The following is a 26,821-nucleotide window of genomic DNA, read 5'->3' as shown; positions in this document are numbered from 1 at the left end:
AGAGATTGCAACGGAGGTCAAAGCATTATGTACTGCTCCTCTACAAGGCACACACTAAAAGACAGAAGGAGAACTACTCATGGTAATGAAATGGCTTAAAATTGCAGTTATAATGTGATTTGATTTTCAATTAATGAGTTTTATCTAAGCATTTGGAAGTAAAGGAATGGATCAATGGCTCTGTTTGACTAGAAAAGAACATAAAAGGAGTTGTATCCCTGTTTTAGTCTTTAACTATAGCTTTACTTTAGATAGACTATATTGTTTCATACTATGAAATACTTACTGCAGCTGATTGAAATGCATTTCATCTTCACATAAATAAGAGAACATCTTACTTATTTCATAGTATGACTATATTGTGTCATACTATGAAATACTTACTGCAGCTGATTGAAATGCATTTTATCTTCACATAAGTAAGAGAACATCTATAATGTTAATGAACAACTTTTAAGCTGAAATTGATCGGTTACCTCACTTTTCCATAGTACCTTTAAGACAAAAATAATGCATTTGAATTTGCACAGGTCAAAATTCAGTGACAATGAGAATGGTACTTCAGCTGAATTCCATGCCAAGTGTCCCAGCATCACTCTGGAGCTTAAACATGGCTTCAGAAGTGACCAAATGACCAGCGAGAGAAAAGTCAACCAGTCAGTGCCTTGTTAACTTGCATTTTAGCCCTCACACAGAGGAAGTGCTGTAATTCCTGTCAATTATACGTGTTTTCCTCCTTCCCTTAAAATGAATACTCCCTACTCCAGTATGGCACCAGGTGGACTAGACAACCTTTTGCATGCCCCTATGAGTTCATCATTCTGTCTTTTTTAACTATAAATGGAGACACTGATTTCAGTCATTATTGCACCCAAAAGTTAACCAAGTTTGCTATCACATTTTATTTGCATTCTACAGTGGGTATCTATGAAGATAAGATATAATGGTCTCATTTTAATTTATGAAGAAGGAGATTCAGAAATCATGAGTAAGATGTGTAAATAACATCACCACCATGTAGCATTTGATCATGTAGGGTTAAAAAGAATAGATCTGAAAATGCTAACAACTCCTTTACTGAAATATTTCACTCAATATTGCAGATGTCGAGAGTAGGAATATGATCCTCTGAAAAAGGAAGAGATTAACTAAAGAAAGAAATTTCAGAGTTTTCAGATCAAATGCAATGGCAAAATCTTCTATCTTTTCTGTTAGAAAAAATAAAAGTAGGTACATCAATAAATTCTTCTAACATATTAATATTTCCATTTATGCAGTCAATTGTATGGATTTGATCATAACGAGGTACAAAAATCAGACATGTTACTCCCAACTAATTTTTAAAATATACTCTCCCATATCATCTGTGTATGTCTATTGAGTGAATGAAGGTGAAATACAATTTGAAGAGGAATTATTTCTTTGAATAATTTATAATACTACTAAATCAATTTATCATAAATATTTGAGATTATTTTTGCAAGTCTCATACATTTTAACACCTTTTATAACAATTTCTGAGAAGAAATAGCACAAGATAAGAAATTTAATATGGCAAGAGTCGTATGTCACAGTCAATGAATTAACCACTTAGTGTCAGGAGAGTTGATTCATTACATACATATATGAGATTTGAAAATTTCGGTCAAAAATACAGGTATAGGGAATCACTTCTGATGGTGCCTTCAAGCTCAATTAAAGGGGTTAAACTGAACTGTAAATCAGTTTCAGCCTAACTGTGATGACCAGACTGGGATGTCTCAGAGAATACAGTGCTTCCCTGAACATGCAGGAAATGTATATGAAACCATAGCATAGCAACTGTTGATATGAATTGATTTTTAGTGGTAAGTAATACAATGATTCACAAAGTATATATTTCTTCTCACTAACCTAATCTCTTAATAAGCTTATGTGTGTTGCCCACATGAGTTTACTATACTATTTTATCATTACTTTAATTACATACCATTTAAATCTATTAATTTTTTTTATTTTTTCTAGATCTTCATCCTGGAACTTTGATAATAACCATTAGGGACAATGATACTTCCTTAAATTTTCACTGCAGGTATTTCTGTATGTACAAGTATCTTGTAGGCATTTTCTGTTCCTTGTTAAATAATGCTAAGTAAATTCTACAGACTTACACAGCAATGAAGTTGCCCAAGATATAACTCATGACTGAAACCGAAAAATTATTTTCCTCAAAACTTCCAATTCAATTTTGTTATGTCACCTTGATTTACATAGTTGTACTCTTAAAATGTTCAGGAAAACCAGCATATTTCTTGCTTTTGTTCTCTGCCTAAGTAAAAATTGTGCCTTTTATTCCTCTCTTAGTGTTGAAGTTACTTCAAATCTAACAGAGAGTAGATTTTTATTAGATAGTAGAAAGAAATTCCTTTCTGTAAGGTGAGTGAGATGCTGGAACAGTTTGCCCAGAGAAGTTGTGGATGCTCCATTCCTTGAAAATGTCCAGGTTTGATGGGGCTCTGAGCAAGCTGGTCTAGTGGAAGGTGTCCCTGTCCATGGCAGGGGGTTGGAACTGGGTGATCTTGAAGGTCCCTTCCAACACAAACATTCTACGATTCTATGATTCCATGATAATTTTTCATAAAACATAATAGAAAATCATATTTGAGAGAATTTCAAAAGGACATTTAGTCTATTCCCTTGCCCCAGGACACTATCAACAGCACTCAGACCATTCTCATGTAGGTGTTTTACCAACGTAGTGATGGAAATTGAATATTCCTAGGCAACCTAAATGAGTATTTCACTACCTTTTCAATGCACCTCTAACATCCCTCCATAACTTCATACCATTTTGAACATTGTTATGACTCCAAAGAATATGGAGACTACACCAGTACCTTCTTCCTTGCAATAACTGTTTGAACTCATGTGGGATTACGGGATCTGCTCTCTTAGTGAAAGACTGTGTTTCTCTACACCCCAGGGTAAAACACTATAAAAGGTTAATTTCCCAAAGTGTTATAGCTGTAAATGACTATTCTAACATACTCAAAAAGCATTCTTCACTCCCTCATTGCTCTTAAGATAAGGAATATTGCAGAAAATATTCTTACATATCTGTTCTTTAATATCTCTAGGGTTAGAAATGGCATGGATTTTTTTTTATTATAGGTAAAATCCAAGTAATTTTTAATGGTGAAATCATGTTAGAAGGAAAACAGCTGAAATAACCCAAAAATTGCCCATATGAGAAGAGGAGTCCCTCAGGAAATGGGCCATATTACTGACTTGCCAACACAGAAGGATTCTCATTGAGTACACCTGTGATGTGCTTGGCCAGTGGGCTAACTGCTGACCTTAAATAGCATTTGATTTCTTAATTTTGACAAGCAAAGTAGCTACATAGGCAGGTGCAAACTCATTAAAAAATTTGTATCAGGTGGAACTTTTTTGGAGGTTTTTTTTTTTTTGAGATGCTAATTATCATCACTTGCCCTAAGAAGATAAAAAAAAAAAAAAGTTAAGTTATTCACTCAAACTTTGTGCTCAAAACTCACACAGAAGTCTCTTAAATTGTGTTTATCCCACAAGAACCAAAAATTTGGGAAGACTATGCCTAAGCAAAAATTCTTCTTGCTCACTTCATGACATTTCATCAAAAATGTGGAAAGAAAACTCCTCCTAGAGTGTAAATAGCTGAGGGAAATTCAGAGCATCCTCTGTTTACCTCTGCACCTGCAAAAGAAAACGAAAACGTCTGAAGCCCCACCTTTTAAGAGCCTTGTGAAACAATCTGGGAACTGAGCCAAATTCTACTCTCTCACTATATAAGAGTTGGGAACAGACAGGTATTTCCTCAGAGGCAGGTTGTTCGGTAGTTTCTACCGGACCTCCAAAGATGGGTAAAGGTGGTGGGACACGAATACCACTATGGATATCAATACTAGCCCTGGCCTTCATACAGATCAAAGGTAGGAAGATTCTCTTGCTTGGCATTTTTACTGTTTTAAGGAATTTATAACTTGCTTTGGAGTTTGAAGCTTTTTTTTTTCTTGGCTTTTGTGAAGTTAATGAACCTGTTACCTTCATGCAAGATTTTATTTTCTGCTTAAAATACTTTACTTCCCAAGAAGAGAAAATTAACTCTTTTGAAACTGTCATCCTGTTTTTCTCCAGCTGAAATCTGGAACAGCTCCACTGCATTGAGTGGAACTTTCTCTGAACTTTTATGTCTACAAAAATGCCTCAAGATTTGCATTTAGCTTTTCATATCCACTTTAAGGTGGTATAGCATTTCTAAATGTACAAGCCAAAAGGTGCAAAGCTACATCTAGAAAGGAACAAATCAGCTGAGGAGTATGTCTGCATGAATTATTAAAGACTGTGTTTAGCAGCTGCTGATAGAGTATTGAAGAAAGGGAGGATTTTGCTTGAAAATCATCAGGCAATAGGTTTTAAAAATTAATTTACTCTTGCTTATGAGGTTGCATAAAAGCTTAGTACACAGGGCTGGTTTGCAATGGGCTGACAACAAATGGAACTGCTATAAATGTTCTGAGGGCACTTAATAGTCACAGATGGATGGAAACCCCTTTAATGTTTTTTTTTCTTTTTTCACCTGATAATTTCCCTTTAAATTTAAGGTAACAACCTTAAAATGCATTTAAAAGTTTTAAATGCATTTTGATCTCTCATGCAGATCCTATTGTATGATTTCATATTTTTCCTGTTCCTAGGCAGTTCCATAATAGCTTATGTTGAGAAGTGGTAGTGAACCTCCCCTTGCACTTTTCTCTGGCCAGAACAGTCTTCACCTCAACCTCCCCTCTGATAAAGTCTCACTAAACAGTGCATTGAAAGCCCCTCTGGATAATGCATGTATTCTAATTCTGATACTGTACTGGAATGGAATGAAAAATGGTTTCTTTGCTTTGGGGCAAAATCAACAGGCACAAATGTATCTATTGGAAAGACATATTTCCTTCTGTGTGGCGTGGCTTTTGCATTTATTTTCCTTCTGTGGCTTATTACAGAGAAAGTTTGAAACTAGAAAATACAGAGTAACTTCGGCTTTGACAAAGATCAGTCCTCTAACCCTAAAGTGAATTCTTCATGTACAAAAGGGACTTATTTGAAAGCCATCTAGCTAGAAAAAAAAAGGTTTTACTGATGCTTAAAGCACAGAGTGCTCATAAAACCTAAGAAACTTAGCTCCTTTATCTGAAAAGACTTTAAGGGAATCCAGGGGTATACTGTGACAGAATAAGGACCTGCTCAAATCACCACAGGTATGTTTTTGATGGCTTCCCTGCAGTAATTTATTACCCAAAAAGTTAAAAAAGGAAAAGGCTGAAGGAGTGGTGTTTTTGGCCATCACTGTGTGCAGCATGGGCCTGATGCATTTCTGGCCTCCTGTACAGAAACGTGTCTTTGATTTTTGATATACTAACTGTTGCATGTTTAAACATAATGTCTCATGTAATTGAGACATCATGAAGGGATTCAAGAAAATTAGACATTCACATTTCCTTTACTTTTCTTGTCAATGCAGTTCAAGCCCAGGGTGGTGATCAACCAACAAATTCAGAGTATATTTCTCCATCTCTCCTGCAGCGACAAAAATGTAGGTATTTTTATGCTGATCTCTTCCTAAGGTTTTGTTCCAAATAAAGGTGATAAATAGTAACATTATGGGAATATTTTGATTCCTAGCTACACACATACCACACACAATAAAAGAGGAGCCCTCTGTACAATATATCCAGTTCTCAGACAATCTCTGACTGCTCTAAGCTTGGGAATTTCCTCTGAGATCTGGCCCAGTGGAGCTGCTCTACTGATACGATACAGTTATCTAATCTTTGACTTCATGAAAGGTGCATAACTTATATCTAAAAGTGTATTTTCAGAAGAGGTGTGTGTTTACATACATATCACCAATGTAGTTGATAGTAGGTAATAAAAGGCACATTTTTTTACACTGTGTCAAGATGACTACATCACTCACATGAGAATAAGAAACCTGTAACTGCCTTAAACATTAGAATAATTAAGTACTACAAGATCATGCATGACACATAACTGGACAGTGCAAAATAAGGGTGGAAGGATCAAAAGCTGACTGGTGCATTAGTGATGGCAGGCTGAAATAATTGATCATTAAGTCTGCCCTGCAAAATGTGTGCCACAGGTTATTTAAAAATAGCTGTTGTAATCACTATTACAATACAGGGCTCTGAGGGTCCTATTGCTGCTTTTGAGTGCAGAGTATCAGGGCCAGCATCACATGGGAGTCTTGAACAAAGGGTGGAAGAAAGTACAACAGTCTGTGCAATTTACCTGTTAGTGAAATTTATAGAAAGACAGAAAGCATTGTGTAAAAACCACCAATAAAATCTTGTGGAAACCTTCCACTAGAGAGTAACTAGTAGTAGGAAATATTATTCACTAAAAAGACTAGGCAATCTCTACCCATAGTCTAGGACTTCAGAAACTATTTAACCTGGCCATTTTTTCTCCTTTTTATTTCTACCAGCTTTAAAATCCCAAGGAGTGACAATCATTCCACCTTTTCAAAATGCACTGAAAGTAAAGGGTAAGTTAAGCAAATTTCATGGCTCAGATATCTGTGCCCTTGTTAATGACAAAGGGCATGGAGGGACTGAAAAAAAAGTCAATAAATGGCGTAAAAATCTGTAGCATCATAAACCAAAAAATTAACAGAGAATTAATTCATCAGGTAACACAGATAATCTAAATGCGAATCCAATGCTTTTGACTCATTGCTCTATGATGCAACTGTAAGAAAAAATTTTAATATATATGTTTAAACATATATACATATTGTACATGTTTTTCCCTGGTATTATATATATTTGCAGTAAAGAGAGGAAAATACTAGTGTGCTGAAAACTGTTGAGACACCCTATCCAGGGAATAGGGTACAATTCAAGTGGGCTGAGTATAAATGTGGAAAGGGATTGGAAAGATAATCAGGGATTTTGGAGAGTATGCTTACAAGGAAAGGAATATTGAAAAGAAAGAAGAGCTTTCTATAATGGGCTGGGGGAGGAGTAGGGAGGTAGAACCCCTTCAAGGTGAAGTGTAATTTTGGCACAAGAACAATCTAGCTTACATGGGACAGGACTGTGTTTTGGAAGATGTTGGGAAAAGTCTTCCAGCCATTTAGAAGTTGTGGGTATGAGTGGCCTTCCCAGGTAGGAGTATCAGCTAGTTTTAAACTAGCTTTAAAATGGTTTTACAGTGAAACTTTAGGACTCCATACATTTAGGAAAGGCTATATGGGATAGGGAAGTCATCAGAACTAGAGCACTGGATCTAGTGACCTCAGAGGTCTCTTTTGATCCTTGGCTCTATATCCCTATGCAAAACTGATTAAGCACAAAAAGCAACTGAAATAAATAAATAATGACAAACAAATAGCTTGACAAAACAGAAAAAATATGAGCTTTTTGGAAAGAGGCTGGTGAAAGAAGCAGGAGGGATAAAATATCTACAGGGAGGGTATTACAAAAAACTACAGAAAATTCTTATTGCTTATTTTGAATCCACAGCTGGCAACCCCTATCACAATGGCCGTGTGTGCAGCACATGGGGTAACTTCCACTTCAAGACCTTTGATGGGGACATCTTTTACTTCCCTGGGGTCTGCAATTACATCTTTGCATCCAACTGCAAGTCTTCCTATGAGGACTTCAACATCCAGATTAGGCGTGCAATGGTGGAAAATGCCACTGTGATCACTCACGTCATCATGAAGCTGGAAGGAGTAGTGATCGAACTGACTCCCAGCTCTGTCCTGCTCGACAACAAACTGTATGTTCCTACCTTGTTCTGGGCTCTTTGAGCAAGCATCCCTTTCCCTCGTCTTACCATTGCTCCCAAGCAGGGGGAGGGCTCAGGTCCTTCCTGAAGTAGTAACAAAAACAAAGGAGGGTTGACAGCAAGCTAAATGTCCCTTGTGCAGATTATCCCTGTGTCTGTTTTGTTCAGATGAGCTGTATCCAATATGCTGTCTCACTGCTACAATAGTGTATGTGTGCAATTAAGTCTGTAAGCTGCATTCTTTACACCCCTGAAGTTAGTAGTTTCCATTAATTTTACCACAGCAGAATCTCTGTGAGGAATTTTTGACAGCTTTTGTCCTTGCACTGAACAGTGTGTGGTAAAGCAGTGACTGCTCTTCAGCTTGTACCTGAAATAATTTAAAATTATCTGTTCTGCAAACTTGCTATCTATGTAGCAATTATAGCACTGACTTTGGCATAGGGTGTGAAACCTACCCAAAAGGCCAGGTAAATATTTGGGCAGCTATCCCACAGTGAGTTGTCTGTTATGTCAGCTATTTACAGTGAACTAGTCTAAAGGTTATCTTGGGTACAGCTTCCTGAATGGCACTCATGTCACAGAAAGCCTGGAGTCTATCCCTTTATTAGCAAATGCTTCAAGGAGTAAATAGCAATATCCTGAAGCACACCGGCTGCAAAACAGAGCCTCCCAGCACTTTTTGAACCAATATAGCCACAGATATATGCTAACATTTTACCCAGCAAAACACCCTTAATGGAGAAAGCCAAAAGGAACACCAGGAAAAGCAAGGCAACCCATTTGCATGATGAGAGGCAATTGCATAGGAAATGGAAAAAATATTACAAACCTGTGTTGTCTGTAGTAGTTAGTGCTCTAATTTCTTCACAGATACATGTTGAAAATACTCAAAGAGAATGAGAAAATATATCATTGTGGACATTCAAGAGATATTCTGCCCCTACTCCTGCTGACTTATGATGATCTTTCCCCAGGGTCCAGATGCCCTACAGCCATATGGGAGTCTTTATAGAGAGAAGTAACAACTATTTGAAAGTTTCTGCCAAGTTGGGACTGACCTTCCTTTGGAATGGACAAGATGCCCTTCTGGTAAGAAAACGTCCAAAACACAGCAGAAAGTCTGTATTTTGAAAATAGTCTGCTTACACCTTTGCAGTATTACAGCCAGGCAGGCATTAATTACTTTTGGATTTGTGTCCATTTTTAGTGGGTTGTTCTGTTTGTTCTGTTCTCAATTTCCCCTTTTTCCCCCACCAAGCTCAGCTCAGAATCAATACATGCCAAATTATAATGTTCCTACTACACCATGAAGTGTTCTTGAGATTCCAGACCTGGCAAAATATTGATGTTCACAGCCCAGGGCTAGGATAAGAGCAAGCTTTTCTTGGTCATCACTGACCATTCCAATGGGGCCTGCCTTATCACACAGCACCATCTCCACAACAAACATATCTCAAATTTTGAATACACGAGCAGTACTGGTATAGGCTGTGCTCCTAACCATCAAGACTGCCATTTCTATAAACTTCCTTCCTCCTTTTTTTTTTTTTTTTTTTTTTTAGGTGGAACTAGATAAGAAATATGCCAATCAAACTTGTGGACTTTGTGGGGACTTCAATGGAATACCAGTCAGCAATGAATTCATTTCAGGGAGTAAGTAATAAAAAGCATAAAGTACTGGTACTTTTTTTTTTCTTCTTAGAATATACTTTAATATAGGTTGTGGGTTGTATTAACTGGAAAATTGGTGATACTTCATGTATTCCTGTGATGACAGTTGTGCAAAGTCAGGACTTTGAGATGTAATTAGACTGCTTCCATCACTGTTAGATATTTTAAGACCTGCAAAAAATTACTTGTTTTCAATAGTTAGTATCCAGCTTTTTATATATACTGTTCATATTTCCTCCTTCATATTATAGTGATATTATTTGGTAATCACTGTTCATGTCATAGCAGGTAGTGTCACAAAAGAAAATAACTCCATGCAAAATTTAGTAAGCATTATTCTAATGTTTTAACTGTTTTTTACAGAGACAAAACTGACCCCCATACAGTTTGGTAATCGGCAGAAGATGGATGGACCCACAGAGCAGTGTGATGATCCTATTCCTCCTACTTCTCTGATGAACTGCTCAAGAGAATTTGTAAGAATCTCTCTCAAAATTTGTTTTCTCACTATGAATACATTCTCTGTCTTTGGAAAAAACTTTTTAGAAGCGGGAAAAAATAGAGCATGAAGATGACTCAGCTGTAGGTCTCAAAAGAAAAATATTCCTAATTTCATGTTGTATTCTTCACTAAAGTGAATGCCGAAAATTTGCATTCCCCTTCTACAAGAAGACTGCATGTTTTCCTGAAAGAGACAATTACTGAGGATATCTTAATATAAAGAAATTTATATAATGCTTGGGAAGTGACCTGAGGTGAGGGTAACTAAGGATATGGAAGCTACTAGAGTTATTCAAAGGAGTTCCATGTGGTTTTGCCTTGTTATATTTTTCCTTAAGTATCAGCTTATGGATACTGTTGGAAGGGTTTCTGAACCAGATAAATCTTTTATTTGTTCTGCTCCATGCCTTAAGTAATTATTTTCCTATGTTTTTAACACTTTACCTTCTCTCTTTTCTTTCCTAGGCTTCTATCTGTGAGACAGTATTAACCAGCAAAGCATTTACAAGTTGTAACACGCTTGTGAATGTCCAGGACTACATTGAAACTTGCATACAAGACCTGTGCCACTGTGACAGCTCTATGGCTGACTTCTGCATGTGCAACACCTTTGCTGAGTACTCCCGACAGTGTGCTCATGCAGGTGGACAGCCCCAGAACTGGAGAACCTCAGACCTGTGCCGTGAGTATCTCGGGAAGGGACCTCCACCTGTGCTTACATATCTAGCAAACTTCATGTATGTGAAGTTTTTGGTGTTTTTCTTCCTGAAGAAGACAGTGGTTTAAAAGTGCATGCAATTATAATGAAATCAGTTTTTACCTGGTCATACACAAGACTTTGGGAATATGGAAGTTATGGGGATTTTGCCTAGGGGGTTTTCAATATGAATCAGAAAATCTAAAATGTTTCATCCTCTGCTTGGATCAGGATACCCTGTCATATCTTGACACAAAACAACCTAAATTACAAAAAAAAATGTTTTCTCCAGCTTTTAAATGAAAAGTCAGCTTTATAATACTCTTTCTACTTTCAGCCAAATCATGTCCATTCAACATGCAATACCATGAGTGTGGCTCTCCCTGCTCTGACACGTGCAGCAACCCGGAGCGATCTGCGCTTTGTGAAGATCACTGTACAGATGGCTGCGTCTGTCCCCCAGGCAAGCTCATTTCCTGCCCTTTTTTCATACCAACCCCCCTAGAGTACTCACTGGTACACATTTAACAACTTTTGTACTCTGAATCATTCCTATCACATCAATGTTACAATCATTGAAGCAATAGCTACATTTCTCCCCTGGATGCACTATTTCTATTCAAATTACTAAATATGGCCTTTTAAACAACAAATGTGCTTTTTATATATTTTTAATGTATATATATATAAAATGACTGAACGGAGAATAAGATAATTTGCTCCTAACAACAGCAGAGTCTTCTATTCTCAGCATTCAAATTCAGTTCACAGAAAGTATAAAATATTGAAGCAGATTTTGCATGCAATCATAACTCCTGCTGTTAGCAAAGCTGCATCTGGTTCCACAAATGACCAAATCCATCTTGTCAAGTGTTATGTGTCTAAACAACAAGGAGCTGACAGAGCACTGGGCAGTGTGTTAGATCTGGTGCTTCAGAGTATTATACAAAAGAACTGTGTATCAGTACAAGATAGATGTGTTCTTTGTGCATACTTCTGGGTCTAAATTTTTGTTGCTGTTGTGACTGTGCATCACAGGAGCTTTGCCCTTTGCAGCTGTTCTGCCCATCCCCGTGATGTCTCACAGAATTCACCATCACTTGTTTGTGTAGTAGCATTGACCTCTCTAAGGCAATCCTCAGTCTCTGGGCTTAGAAATATTTACTGTGCAGATATGTCCCTGGCAGTCTTACAAATGGTTCATCCGTTTCAGCTCATTACCTAATACTTTTAATCCTAATTCAATTCTAATGAAATCCTTAACAGAAAGGCATTTTCTTAGAGGTCCCTTTTGATCATGCTAAGATTTTCAGAAAGACTTCAATGGAATATAGCCCTTCAATCTCTACATAGCTTGCATCCTATTATTTTAAAGTACAGCAGAAATGGGACATAGTCTCAGGCATCTGCTAGATATGTGTTCAAAGGCAGGTTCTGCAGTGCACAGAAAAAATAATAGACTTTCTTTTACTAGGAATGGTGTTTGATGATGTTAATGGTGCCGGCTGCATTCCCCGCAGAGAATGCCACTGTACCTATGAAGGTGAAACTTATGCTCCTGGTGCCTCCTTCTCATCTAAATGCAGATCATGGTAATATTTTCTCACTTTTTGGTTTTTTTGGAGGTTTTTGGTTGTTGGGGTTTTTTTGTTTGTTTGTTTTGGGTTGGGTTTTTTTGTGCATGAGCTGAATGCTTACTGATTTCCCCTTAAAAAACAAATGAGCAACTACTTACCAATTGAAGTTCCATAATTACACTGCTTTAGAGGTTGCTTTCATGTCTGTTTTCTCTTCACACTTGGAACAAAAATTTGAGTTGTTGAACAGGTGCTTCAGTTTCAAGAAATACCAATGAAGGGAGATAATCAAAGTCAAATACCAGAGGTGTTTAAAAATGTGAATTAGTGTTATACCTTTGCAGCACTACAGTTTAATGCTAAGGTGCTCATATAAATATTATGGAGACCATGACATTTAGAGGCATGTTACATTTAGTGTGGGAGATCACATTTGAGGGGCATGTTTGACAAATATATATATTTTATTATCCCTATAATTACTGAAGTGTTACTGCATAAGTTTATGCAACTGTACCTACCTATCTATTTTCCAAGAAATACTTAAAATATTTGATATGGATTACAAGTTCACCAGGACTGAATTCTATCCAAAGATTGGAAATGAACAATAATATATATATAGAAAATTATCACCTTAATATAAATGTGCCTGCCCCATATTTGTTTGAGACTTCTAAGCAATACTGCTTTCCTTGGTAGTGTGATCAGTGTTTCAAGAGGAAAATTAGGGCATCATCTGCCCTTATTGCCTTTTAATTTTGTTTACACTTGCATTACCCAATGTCACTAAATGCCTCCTTCATTTCAGTACCTGTGTTGGAGGTGAATGGTCTTGTGTCACTCAGTCGTGCCCTGGGACTTGCAGTATTGAAGGAGGTTCCCACATTTCAACATTTGATGAGAAGTACTATTCCTTCTTTGGAGACTGTAGTTATGTCCTAACCAAGGTAAAAATGAGTCACAGTCCTTGCTAAAGGAAAATGTTTTTATTATATATAAATGTTTTTTGATTAAACTTCTGGAAATCACATCAGTTTTCTGATGTGATTTAACGTGGTTATAGGGTTAACACCCCTAAACGGATTTCAGGGGCTTTTCTGTTACGATTATACTAAATAATATTGTAGTATTTTTGTGTTCTTTGACCATTTTTTAGGATTTGCACTGAGTTTTTATGTTAGATTCATAACCCTAGGTGCATTCACGGTTTATTTTTACTGCATGACTAAGGTAAACTATTTTCATAAGGACTTCATATTAAATAAAATCATCTTGACATGATCAATCTGAATGTTACCAAGAGAAAGAATCATAAAATCTTAGAAATGAGTTAGAATGAGATTATTTAGAAATAGATTAGCTTAAATCAATGAAACTTTTGGGTAAGAGTCACAAGCACTGCTTTGATGCATAATGGCAGCATAGGTCAGACTTAGACATTAAACTCCTCCTTTTGGCACCAACATGTAAAATTAGATTCTCAGGGTCTCCAGAGGCAGAGGAAAACCCCTAAATTTGTACACAAAAGTTCAAAAAGCCCTAGAATTTAATACTGAATTTCTAGATGGCTATAATTCTGCATCTCAGCTGTCCTCAATTTAGTCTTCAAAAGGCCAAAAAAGTGATAAGACACATTCAGAATTACAGCCTTCTCTGAGTCTTTCCCTGTTGTGTCTTGGCCATTAGGCACACTTTGAAGATGGCTCACAGAACACAGTCCTATGAAAATCAGAACTGAGTCAAAATCTGAACCTATTTGCAGTAACTTCCTGAATAATAATTTTAGTTTTATTTTCTATGAGAGGATATTTTAAATCCATATTTCCTACCTGTTAAAAGAATGTCCAAATCACCAGGGTCTTGAACAATCTATTCAGTGCAGGAGACATTGGAAACAATCTTTTCTCTCCCCGGTAAACTTCATAACCAGTGGGCAAGAAAGGCACACCCCCTTCTGCTCTAGCATACTAAACAGGTATTACCTGCACATTAGGAACTTGTCTTACTAATGCATGAGGAAGTTTTAATGTTCAGATTAATATGTCTAACTCACCCCTGAAAGCCAGAGGCAATGCACAGATTCCAGTGTGCAGACTGCATGAATCCCAGCTTACTTGGTGATTCTAGACATACATGTTAGACCATAAGAGCAAGAAGAAATGAAATAAACAATATTTTTAAAAGACTAGCTTTACTAAGAATTCCATTTGCATGTGAATTTTTTTGAGATAACTATTTCAATATAGCAAATCCTTTTAACAATATTTTTGTTTTCTTCTTCAAGCTCTGCGACAGCAATGAATTCACAGTGTTGGGGGATATCCACAAGTGTGGCCTGACTGACACTGAGACATGCCTCAAGGGTGTAGCCATCAGCCTAAACGGAGGACAAACGGTGAGCAGCAAATGTACACACCTGACATCCTACAGGGATGTTCTTTAAGATTAACAGACAAGGCAAATGACACCTAACAGCACAGACAAGAAACTTGCACTGCCTTTTTGTTTTATCAAATTTGAACATTGTTAAAAGAAAAATTTAGAATGAAGTAAGCACATTAGAAGAGAATATCTTAGTAGCTTTCTGTTATTTAGATAACTTCTGGTTCTTGCTCTCTTGGACGGTCAGTGGAACACAGTAATAGTAGAGGAATCAGAACCTCATCATAGTCTCCCTCCATTTTTTTTCCCTTTATCTTGAGTAGTATTGGATGTGAAACACTTGGAAAGTATTTAACTTATCTGCTTGATAATAATTGTCTTTTCTTGTGGACAGAACATTGTGATCCAGCCTTCTGGGAGTGTATTTGTGAATATGATCTACACACAGTTACCATTCTCAGCAGGTAAGTTCCTTTGAAAAACTTCCATTTCTCATTTTTATTTTAAAATGTCATTACATGAGTTAAACTAAAGATAAATTCTACCTCTGGTTACACTGCAGCAAACACAGAGCACTGCCATAGAGCACTATCTCCCATTTTTATGTAATAGAATTTGCCTATTCAACACTAATAACTTCAGTAAGATCATGGTTTATATTTAGCAATATCTAATGAATTCAAGCAAATTAATTAAAAATTAATTATTTCAAGCAAAATTGTGTTATTGCACACTTTCAGATTCAAACATTGTCATAAGAGGAAAGAAAAATTCTGACATGCAACTGGACTCCAATTTTTCAAGTCATTTAGTTCCCTGTGTTCCCCCCTCCTTGTTCTGAAATCACATTCATTATTGAAGTTTCTCACATGCCAGTTCTTCTCAAACACTACTGCACCTGAACACAAATCAAACCATTAAAGCACAAAATAGGTCCAGACTCCACTGGACTCTTCAATTAAATAGTGCTATAGCATTTTCAGCAAACAAAGGCAACTTTTTAAATAACAACAGAAGTGTTCTTCCCTCATTTTAAAACACCTGACAGAAAAGTGGAGGTTTTGTATATATTTGTTGCTTAAGTGTTTAGATTGGACTGTTTTGGTGCTGGATTTGAAGTTCTGTAAGAATCATTTTCCCCCCCAATTCTTCAGAAATTAAGATCATATCAAACACAGCTGTAGAATTCCTCTACTATTCCTCTACTATATTGTTCCTATAATGAACAATTAATTCAGCTGCTCATCTCGAATGAAATTATAACTATTTTGTTCTTATATCCCTAGCAAACGTCACCATCTTCAGGCCTTCGTCTTTCTTCATAATTCTGCAAACAAATTTTGGTCTTCAGCTCCAGGTTCAACTCATGCCTTTAATGCAAGTTTTTATAGACTTAGACCCATCACATAAAGGGCAGACCTGTGGTGAGTGACTTTGTCCTAACAACTGCCTTCACCAGCACCTGTCATCCTGTAGGAGACTTGCACAGACCATGTGCTTCCTTCTAGGTCTCTGTGGAAACTTCAATGACATACAGACAGATGATTTCAAAACCACCAGTGGTGTGATAGAGGGCACTTCAGCTGCCTTTGGCAATACTTGGAAAACTCGGGCTGATTGTCCTGATGCCAAAAATACCTTTGAGGACCCCTGTACTGTCAGCATACAAAATGGTAAGCTCAGCGATCTCTTCTCCTTTAAGAAGCAAAGATGGAATAAGCTGATTAACCACCAAGCATTTAGCCAAAATAACAGAACTATTTGCACATGCAATTTTCCTCAGTTGACACCAGAAGTCTTCAATTAATAAATAACTAGCAAAGTATTTTGGATCTTCAGATATATGCCTTTGGATTAAGACAGCAAGTCAGCTTAAGGGAAACTGGAACCATACAGCATATTAGGGATTCATTCCTGGAAAGGACTGATTGTCACATAGCCCCTCTGAAGGTTGTAGCCCTTCCACTGTTAAACTAAGAACCAGACTTACAGTTCAGAGACTGAAAGCATTCAAGCTGCATTTCAGCCAACAAAATATATCATTTTTGCATATTCATAAGCTACTCTTCTGTTTTCTGACATGAACTAGCATAGTTTTAACTTACAGCGTGAACCTTCCTTTTTAAAATTCAACTAGGGGTATCTTTAGTCTATTCCATGACAATTACCATGAATTAGAGAACATTCAGTTTACAAAGAGTTCATGCTTCTGCCTAGAGGAAGTGAAAGCCTGTGTGCCTCAGCAAATGCAGAGCTTAATTATATTGTAATATTAAGCTTCTGTAATTTCTCTGGAGGAGGTATAGTTACATTGAGACAAGAGTTTTGCAAATGCACTGCCACAGAAATCCTTACCATGTTTTCAATTCACAGACCAGTATGCTCAGCACTGGTGTGGACTGCTCTCCGATACCATGGGACCTTTTGCTGAATGTCACTCAACAGTGAATCCAGAAGTCTACCATAAGGTATTTGGCTCTAACTCCATCTATCCAATATAGGAGTAAAAGACTCAGATTTCTGATACTAACACCTGAGAGAATAACTTGCCAATTGTGGGGAGATGCATTCATGATAGTTTCACACAGAAGTCATTTTCACATTGTGTAGAAAAGAATGAACCGTTTGCTTTTAAAGAACTATCTTTCTTTCTATTCCCTGGAGGATAAATGTACAGGTGTATTCCTCCTTCCTTAAAGACTAAGTTAGGAGTCTAGATTTGCTGTCATGGAATAAAAATTGTCCCTTCTGAGAGATATAATGAAAGTTTTAGCCAGAATCTTAACTGGTACTTTAATTTCTCTGAACTGCTCTCAGAAGGCTTTTGCACATATGCAAGGACAAGGCAAGCAATGTGCATGAAAAGCAACAATGAGAATTAGACAAGATGTGAACGAGAATGGTACAGGGTTTCATCACCTTGAATTCCTGGAACAGAGTCCCTGGGTACTTTAAAAAACCTTCCTGTTATTGGAAATTTGTAAGATTATGCTCAAGAAACATAATCTGGAATTAATAATATTGTATTATCCCTGCCCAGAATAGAAACACATGATATAACTTCTTGTATTTTTTGTTCCTCTGCTGCAGAGAGTCCAGGCTCTTAAGCAAAATCTCCAAAATCTGGGTGGCATCAAATAATCTCCATTTATTCTAAATAGATGTGACACAGTGGCAACAAATTGGAAGTAGTTGAAAAACTGCCAACATGGGGGAAAAATAAAAAGAAAAAATAGTTCAAAATAGTGGACCTCTGATTACTCTTTTTTTCACATAAATAATCTCTTTTGAAAGAGCTCAGTGAAAATCAGGCATATACTCTTACCCATGTGTAATCCACTTATACATGGGGATTACACTCACTTTAACCTCTAATGAACATGACACACTTAAAAAACTGCAGAGTTCCATGGTTTTGACATGGCATTCTGGTGATCACATCATCCTCTGTTCCTAGACCTGTATGTTTGACACGTGTAACTGTGAGAAGAGTGAGGACTGCATGTGTGCTGCCCTTTCCAGCTATGTCAGAGCCTGTGCTGCTAAAGGAGTTCTTCTCACTGGATGGCGGAGCAAAGCCTGTAGTAAGTTTTGCATCCCTTTGCCTTTTGAAAATGGTCACCCAGAAGGCCCCACACAGCAACTCTCAGGGATTCCACAGTAAATTGTGTTAAACTGGGGTTTAAGTATAGCATTGACTTTCAAGAAGCTGAGTAGGAAAGGAATGCCATAAAAGACAAACAGCAAACAAGGAGAAATATTAAAAACAGGCTTTTTAGATTACTTGCTCAGAACCGTCAGAAAAAAACCTGAACAGCAATACCCTTGCAACAGGAATAAAATAAGTAGGGTGTTTCTCAACTTACTTTGACAAAAAGTATAAAAATAGCATAGAGGAAGAAACATACTGTGTCTTAATATAATTTAACTTTGTTCTTTTTTTTTTTTTTAACGTGGGCAAAACATGACATATTTATAAGGGAAAATTTTGCTCTAGTACAACAAAAAATTACACTACTGGGGATATCAGTAAAGCATGTGTACCTACAGTGCCACGTTTATCATACATACTTTATCTCAAATACTTTATACCTATGTTGAGTCTTGAATGAATAACAAATGTAACTCACCTTCTCACTCTCAAGCAAAATACACCACCTTGTGTCCGAAGTCCTTGAAGTACACCTACAATGTGGATTCCTGTCAACCCACCTGCCGCTCTCTGAGTGAGCCTGATGTCACATGCGACATCAAGTTTGTCCCAGTTGATGGCTGTACCTGCATAAATGGAACCTACATGGATGACAGTGGCAAATGTGTGCCTGCTTCTAGCTGTCCTTGTTACTACAAAGGAACACCTCTGTCTTCTGGAGAAGTTGTTCATGATAATGGTGTTGTCTGGTAAGAGATTTGTGAAAAAAAAAAAAGTGAAGAGATTGGATATAGGCAGTCATTAAACCATATAAGTGTTATGAAATCAAATCAAACTAATTTCTATAACAAAAATTTTCAAATAAAAAATCACATCTTCCAAAATTCTTAGGGCTACCCATGTTTGGAAGATTGTACATAAATACCTATAGGAATTCAGCAAACAGTGCTGTGGTGGGTCAGCTCTTTGCTAAGAGCCAAACTCCCACCCTGTCCCTTTCTCTCTGCCTCCCTTCCTCCCTGGCCTCCACACATGCTTTTCTTATCCATGACTGTAAAAGGCTCATTCCATGGTGAAAGATGCCTGATAATCCTGTTACAGATTATTTCCATTATAATGGGAATCTGAACTATTCTGAAGGACAGCTTTAAACCAGGCATATAGACAGAGAAAACATTTAATTATATAGGACCTACATGTATTTTGTTCTACTCTAATATAGAATATTAATATTTTTGAAATGTGCAAACTATTTGATAAAGGATGCTTTTTTTTTTATCACACAGTAATTTTTCATTATTTCAAGTTCATTGGGAAATAGGCTGAAACTTTACAAGAAGAAGTTTTAAAATATCCATTCCCTTCTTTTTACAGCACTTGCGCCTATGGAAAGCTGAGCTGCATTGGAGAGAAGCCTGAACCAGGTAACATATCACTTAAGATTTTCTTTAATTCTCCCTTTCCATCATCACTCTTTTAATTTCTTTCTTCTCTTGTCATAATGATGCAAATTATACAAGTCTGAAATCAACCAAGAAAATTGAGGTCTTCTGTAATGTAGAGGACATTCTCAAAAGATAAAGAAACATTGTCTTACCTTTCAGGTGGCTGAAACAAGTTAGAACCCCCTGAGTTACCCAGGGTACAAGGATACTTGGTCACCTCACTCAATGTGAGAGGAAAACTATTCATATTTTAATTAAAATGTAAAATCAAAAATCCCCAAAGCAACCAAACCAATTTTAAAAAAGCCCAAACAAGTAAACAAGGATATTTGTTATCCTGTTTTGTTTGGTTTTGCTGAAAGGAAGTGTTTCATGAAGCTGAAAAAAAATTAATTTTATTAATAGTCCAAGCATAATGACAAAAACCACGTGGCTATGAGATCAAAACAATATTTGGTTTCTCTCTCTTGCTACATGCATCACATTAAAGTACACATAATAAAGGAGTATTTCCATTTTTTCTTGGAAACACAAAGATACAAATGCATGGTTGGTCTCATTTCTTGTGGCTTTTCCTCTCTTTCAGTCTGTGTGCCTCCCATGGTTTATGTTGACTGTGGCAATGTCACTGCTAATGTGGTAGGAGCAGGATGCCAGAAGAGTTGTCAGACTCTAGATATGGAATGTGTAAGTACAGACTCTTTATATGTAGTGGAAAGCATATTAATCAAGATACCTCTTACAATTACCAGCTACAGCTGGACTCTTCCACCAGGGAAATGTTTCAAGACAGGTTTTCTTTATGGTCCTTACAGTACAAAACTCACTGTGTCTCTGGCTGCGTATGTCCTCATGATCAAGTGTTGGATGGCAAAGGTGGCTGTATTGCTCCAGAAGACTGTCCATGTATTCACAATGGGAATTCCTACAGTCCAGGAGAATCAATCAGAGTTGGCTGTAACAACTGGTAAGAGCATATTGAAAAATATTTTGGAAATAAAAAAATAGAACAGCTTAAGATCTAAGCAAATAACATCATTTCACTCTAGCAGTATCAAGATTTCTAGGAAGGAATCCTGCATAAAACAATCCACTCTAGTACCTAAAAAGCAAGCTGTGTCTTTTTCTTAATGCCCAGAAATTGCAGCCCAGAAATTGCAAGTTGTCGGAAAAACACCATGGTTTTGATGTTGTTGTGTTAATTCAAGGAAATCCTTCCATTTCAATAGATCCAACAGGATCTGGAAATGTGAAAGATTTGGTGTCTTCTGATGCAGTTGATTCATTACATTAAGTAATGGTCTTTGGATAAATTCCAATAGTTCTTGAGCTACGTTGCATTTTTGAGAATAAGCAAACCTTATTTTTTCATTAGAATCTTAACACATGCTAAAATACAGAAATGTATCTATATTGTGTGTTTGTCTAGTTTTTACATTTGGAGTGCTTTTTGTCTTGTTTAGCACATGTAGAAACAGAAAATGGCAATGCTCTGAGGAACCCTGCCTGGAAACATGTTCTGTTTATGGAGATGGGCATTATACTACCTTTGATGGCAAACGCTTTGATTTTGAAGGAGACTGTGAATATGTTCTGGTCCAGGTAACAGAGTCCTGCCTAGATTTTTCCTCTAAATACCTTGCATTTTACTTATGAACATGTAACATATAGTAAACAGTGAATATTATTCTTCTCTTTCAGAACTACTGTGGTCAACAAGCTATGAATCAGGGAACCTTCAGAGTCATCACTGAGAACATTCCATGTGGCACTACAGGAACTACCTGCTCTAAGTCTATTAAAGTTTTCCTGGGTGTAAGTATTTTCTTTAAGTTGTGCCAGAAGGATGGAACAAGCTGTCCCAGAAAGACTGCACAGGAGAAGTGGCCTCCAACATAATGAAAATGTCACTAGACTTTTTTTTTCTCTCTGCTCTAGAAAGCAAAGGAGGGAAATCTACAAAGAAATTTCTTAACTTGAGGTTGTTGATTAGGATCCTCTTGATGATAATATTATTATTTCAAGAAGTTACAGTCAATATATACAACTACAAAATAGTGACTTTTAAAATTTGCCTTTAACTTTTTCTTCTCCTCTCTTAGAACTATGAGCTGGTACTCAGTGATGGACACTCTGATGTCATCCAGAGGACACCTGGAGGGAAAATGCCATTCCAAATCCGTTCCATGGGCATCTACCTGGTGGTTGATACTACTGTTGGTCTGATACTCATGTGGGACAAGAAAACCAGTATATTCATCAAACTTACTCCCAGCTTTCAGGTATACTTTAAAAGTGAAAACATGAATAAAATGAATTCTGTAACATAGTCATATTATCTCTCAAAGAAAGAGGGTGGAAATTTAGGCTGTAAACCAGAAGAGCAGAAATCACATTATTATCCTTGTTGTGTTGACTCAAATTGTGTACTATGCATTATCCTTAAATTACACTATTCAGCAATAGCGTAACAGCAACTTTGTCAATAGCTTTCTTCATGAAAAACCCTCACTGAAGAGACATATTTAGGATCAGCTAAAACTAAATAGCTCAGTACTTAGAACAAAACCCACCAGTCTACTCCTTCTTTCTAACAACTAGCTAGAGATATCTCTTTCCTGAAAAGCATTTTATGAAAATGTCCAACACTGTTAATAACCTAAATAGGCATGAATAATCTTATATAAGATGGTTACATAAGAGTCATCCTGAGGTCTGCTACTCACAGATGCTAAGACATTGTACCTTACTGATGTTTGTCATTTTGTTTGTTTATTGTGATGTAGGGCCATGTCTGCGGACTTTGTGGAAACTATGATGGCAATGGAAATAATGACTTCACTACTCGCAGTCAGTCTGTGGTAGGAAATGTGCTGGAGTTTGCCAATAGCTGGAAAGTATCTTCTAGTTGCCCAAATGCCAATCGTACGCAGGATCCATGCACTGCAAACCCATACAGGAAAGCCTGGGCACAAAAGCAATGCAGCATCATCACCAGTGAAGTGTTTGCAAAGTGTCACTCACAGGTATGACAAAAAATTTAGTCTTAAATTCTTGACAAAATGATTACATCCATTTTTATGCAGAATACATTAAAAAGTACTATAAAATACATTTTGTCATGCTTGACAAAGTGAAGTTAGACCAAGTTCCCGTATAGGAAGACTGCACAGAAATACTTTCACTTTCATTTTCTCGGCTTTTGTCTTGAGCAAGTACACTAAAGAAATTGATTGATTGTTTTGGTTGGTTAGCTTGTTTGTTTTAATTGAAGGAGCAACAATAGATAAATCTCAAGATATGTTTATTTGCTAATGGCATAATTTTCTACTAATATAAATATCAGCCACCTGATATGTATGACTCTCTGCTAGCTTATAGTAATTACCAGTGTTTAGCAAATGTCCTCAACAACAAACAGTTCCTAATATTGCAGCTTACTAGCAATAGCTTTATTCTACATTTTCCTCTTGATTTTTCAAAACATGCTCATTATTTCTTCCTTTCTTAGCTTTCTCTCATACAGACCTATGAGTTTCAGATATCTTATTCAGCTATTTTAGGACAGTGTAAAGAGGACAAGGGCATGAAAACTTGAATGTTTTCTCTATCAGGTTGAACCAAATGAATATTACCAAGCATGTGTGGATGATGCTTGTGCCTGTGACACTGGAGGAGACTGTGAATGTTTCTGCACAGCAGTAGCTGCCTACGCTCAAGCATGTAATGAGCTAGACATCTGCATTTCATGGAGAACCCCATCCATTTGTCGTGAGTTTCAACACACTATTTTTTAAGGGGTTCAGAGGGAAAGAAAACAAAAGGGAGGGGGAAAAAAGGAAACAAAGTAGAACACAAAAGGAAGGATAAAACTGTATTTCTAAGAGGCATAGCTGTATGCTTAAAAAACAAACAAACAAAACCCAAAAAAAAAAAAAACCCTAAAAAAACCCAACAAAGCAGTTGGGTAAATCAGTAGAAGACTTAGTAAATATCTTAGTAAAATGAAACCACAGGTAATAATTTTACAAGCAGTGTGATTAGTGTCTAATTAACTTGGCAATCATGATACACTACTGGTGAAATACGATATTTTATTACACTGCCACATGTATACATCAGGTTCATTGTAAATAAAAATTAGTGCATGCTAGCTAAGATCAGTGATTCAGTCAACTGATTTTTTTTCATGTTAATGTGGAATGCTGTTCTATGATGAATATATTTATTGGTGTTAAAAGATTTTAGAAATGTAACAATTGTATTGCATTAGCAATAAGATGATATATTTTTTTGCCACCTATGAGATTATGCTGATCCCATTGGATTTTTACCTGGAAAAATGGAAAGAGTATAGAGCTAAAACATCACAGATATTTTTTTTCTGGCATTTCTTCTTCTAGCTCTCTTCTGTGATTACTATAATCCACAAGGGGAATGTGAGTGGCACTACAAGCCATGTGGAGCACCTTGTATGAAGACCTGCAATAATCCAAATGGGAAATGCCTTCATGAGATGAGGGGTTTGGAAGGTAAACATAATTATGCATATCTCATTCTACTTGAAAGGTTAAAATGCAGTATGGTGAACAAAATCTGTATTAGTGTATGACATGTTTGCGCTGGAAATTATAAGAAGAGATTTTCTAATTAGTATTGTATTCCCTAGTGGATTATGTTCTTGTTTGGAATGAAGATATGGACAAAATACTCTACAGCATAATGTGCAATCAGAGGAATAGCAGTAAGAGGATCTGACATTCCTCTCACCATGTGGGACATTTTAGGAAAAGCAGATATGAGTGTAGACTTATTTATACTTATAAAGGCCTAGTGACAACTTGACTCTCTTTTTATTGCAGGTTGCTATCCACAGTGTCCAAAGAATAAGCCCTATTTTGATGAGGAAACCATGACCTGTGTTTCTTACTGCGGTTGTTATGAAGATGGAAAAAATTATAAACCAGGAATGGAGATGCCTTCAAAGCAGAATTGTGAATCATGGTAGGATTAGAAAAGAATTTTTAAAATAGAGTTTAAAATTGTGGGACATAATTCATCACATATCAAATTTGATAATTACCAACAGCAACTAGGCCAGTCAGGGGCTGATGAACAAGGTCGAATTTTCTTCCCTTCCCAGGAAATTAAATGATAACATAGTGAAACATTTTATCATCGAGAGATTAATTTACTACTTATTTTGTATATCTATTAAAGCCCTTTTAAAGTTATTATCATTATTAAATGAAGTGAAAACAAGCTAAAATAACTTTAGTTAGGGAATGGTTTGAGAATTTTTAAAAGGATATACCTAAACTCATCATGTGAAATTCGTTAGAAGTGAGCAGCCAACTCATCTACATTGTTTTGAGCTTGTTTCTGTTATTGCACTGGTACTTGCATAGTTGCAACAGTCAGCATGTATTCTCACGCATTACCAGTGACAAGTGCTGCTGAGCTTTCTGTAAGGCTTAAGCACAGAGTTAGCAAATCCAATTGTGAAGCAGTTGCCTTAAGATACCTTTAAAGTAGCTACACCTAAATATGGTAAGCAGTGCAATAGCAACATTCCTAAAAATTGCAAAATTTCTGAATAGCAAAAATCCTAAGCCAAAGCCCATTGGAGTTAAACCAAAGTCCTTGGCAGGTTTTGCACTTCATAAATGCCTTGGACTATATAATCTAGGACATTAACAGCACTAAACCTAATCCACTAAATACATATCTAAAATTCAGTTTATTCAGAGTGTAGATGTCCTTAGTCCCTGCAAATAAATACATCAAGATTCAGTTTTTCACAGATATATTGCCCTTAAAACCAGAATTCTTCTTGCATATTTTGGAAGCCCAATGGTAATTCACTGTGTAGATTACCTCAACATCCATGGTAGTAATCCTTTGTATATATCCTTTTAAATGCAAATGATACATTTACTGTGGTTTGCTCGTCCAAAAAATAGACCTATTGGGGAGATAAGACTATTTCAAATCATCTATCTCACATCTTTTGTCCTGTTCCCGAAAGTACTGGTAGGGATGCTTCATGTTCTATATGCTGGCTCAAAGAAGAGCTACCTTTCTTGCCAGAGGACTTGTAGCCTGAATACAAATTCAGGCTAGGTATTTATATAGCAAAACTGACTATCTAACTCACACAAGATAAGGTCATTTTACATTTAAGCAAACAATGAATCACAAAGCATTGATAGAAGAAAAAATGTAACAAAAAAGATGATGTCATGAACCAGTATGTCCACACTTATAATCTGTTTTTCTCTTTTTCAGTGAATGTACAATTCATGGCAAAAAATGCAGATATGATGAACATGGTATGTTGATGAAGTAATTTTGACATTAATAAGACACACTTAGGCTACTCTCTGTTTCAGGTAGCAAGGAATAACATCTTGTTTTAATCTACAGAATGTGTCTGCATTTATGAGGGACAGAAGTACAACTACAAAGATGTGGTCTACAACACTACAGATGGCACAGGATGGTGTATTGTTGCAACCTGCGGTCCCAATGGAACAATTGAAAGGTTTATGCATGAATGTCTATCCTCAACATCACCCACAACAGCAACAACATTTCACTTCAGCTCTACACCACCTACCACTACTTCCACAGGTATGTCCTTTGTAGCCACTAAGATTGTATTCTCTTGTTTAGTGAGAAAAATATATTTTACAGTACTAAGTGGATTGCTCAGATTTTGGCACTGAGATAATGAAATTTTGGTTTTTGGAATTCCTGTACAGCATTCTTCAGGTTGGGAATCTCAAGTTACTCTGGGCATATGTTGTTTGATGAAATCAGTATTCAATATAAAATACATAAGTTTTGAAATTACAGAAAATATCAGCATCTCTGGAATTCAGTAGCTATTTTCCATCTATTTTATATAATGAGAGTTCACCTGCAAAAGCTCTCCAACCAATAAATGGTTTCTTCAGATCAGAGCTAAAATACAAAGTATAGGAATATTTGAAATAGAGGAGCAAAGACTGCTCTGCACTGAGTGAGGAGCCAAGATTTGGAAGAAAAAAGTAGCAATGGACTT

At 36.6% G+C, this 26,821-nt stretch overlaps 1 protein-coding gene across 1 annotated transcript in view; it reads left to right on the top strand.

The window, feature by feature from the left end:
• Nucleotides 1-3,850: 3,850 nt before the first annotated feature.
• The window catches only part of LOC119702201 (mucin-5AC-like), a 48,380-nt gene continuing 25,409 nt past the window's right edge, over nucleotides 3,851-26,821 (top strand). Inside the window, exons 1-30 of the mRNA XM_038139828.1 lie at nucleotides 3,851-3,950; nucleotides 5,531-5,602; nucleotides 6,515-6,574; nucleotides 7,554-7,815; nucleotides 8,802-8,916; nucleotides 9,390-9,480; nucleotides 9,862-9,974; nucleotides 10,465-10,681; nucleotides 11,034-11,159; nucleotides 12,171-12,288; nucleotides 13,085-13,223; nucleotides 14,561-14,671; nucleotides 15,053-15,122; nucleotides 15,945-16,082; nucleotides 16,167-16,331; nucleotides 17,032-17,126; nucleotides 18,116-18,242; nucleotides 18,804-19,059; nucleotides 19,685-19,734; nucleotides 20,342-20,442; nucleotides 20,571-20,722; nucleotides 21,219-21,357; nucleotides 21,457-21,570; nucleotides 21,858-22,037; nucleotides 22,542-22,781; nucleotides 23,370-23,526; nucleotides 24,159-24,287; nucleotides 24,618-24,759; nucleotides 26,044-26,087; nucleotides 26,182-26,388. Of these exons, the coding sequence (XP_037995756.1) occupies nucleotides 3,878-3,950; nucleotides 5,531-5,602; nucleotides 6,515-6,574; nucleotides 7,554-7,815; nucleotides 8,802-8,916; nucleotides 9,390-9,480; nucleotides 9,862-9,974; nucleotides 10,465-10,681; nucleotides 11,034-11,159; nucleotides 12,171-12,288; nucleotides 13,085-13,223; nucleotides 14,561-14,671; nucleotides 15,053-15,122; nucleotides 15,945-16,082; nucleotides 16,167-16,331; nucleotides 17,032-17,126; nucleotides 18,116-18,242; nucleotides 18,804-19,059; nucleotides 19,685-19,734; nucleotides 20,342-20,442; nucleotides 20,571-20,722; nucleotides 21,219-21,357; nucleotides 21,457-21,570; nucleotides 21,858-22,037; nucleotides 22,542-22,781; nucleotides 23,370-23,526; nucleotides 24,159-24,287; nucleotides 24,618-24,759; nucleotides 26,044-26,087; nucleotides 26,182-26,388 (4,003 nt within the window). The 5' untranslated portion in view covers nucleotides 3,851-3,877. The remainder of the gene's footprint in view (nucleotides 3,951-5,530; nucleotides 5,603-6,514; nucleotides 6,575-7,553; nucleotides 7,816-8,801; nucleotides 8,917-9,389; nucleotides 9,481-9,861; nucleotides 9,975-10,464; nucleotides 10,682-11,033; nucleotides 11,160-12,170; nucleotides 12,289-13,084; nucleotides 13,224-14,560; nucleotides 14,672-15,052; nucleotides 15,123-15,944; nucleotides 16,083-16,166; nucleotides 16,332-17,031; nucleotides 17,127-18,115; nucleotides 18,243-18,803; nucleotides 19,060-19,684; nucleotides 19,735-20,341; nucleotides 20,443-20,570; nucleotides 20,723-21,218; nucleotides 21,358-21,456; nucleotides 21,571-21,857; nucleotides 22,038-22,541; nucleotides 22,782-23,369; nucleotides 23,527-24,158; nucleotides 24,288-24,617; nucleotides 24,760-26,043; nucleotides 26,088-26,181; nucleotides 26,389-26,821) is intronic.

This window comes from Motacilla alba, chromosome 5 (assembly GCF_015832195.1).
Source record: "Motacilla alba alba isolate MOTALB_02 chromosome 5, Motacilla_alba_V1.0_pri, whole genome shotgun sequence".
Lineage (NCBI taxonomy): Eukaryota > Metazoa > Chordata > Aves > Passeriformes > Motacillidae > Motacilla > Motacilla alba.
The sequence above is the reverse complement of the archived record's forward strand: the minus strand, read 5'-3'. Positions and strand labels throughout refer to the sequence as shown.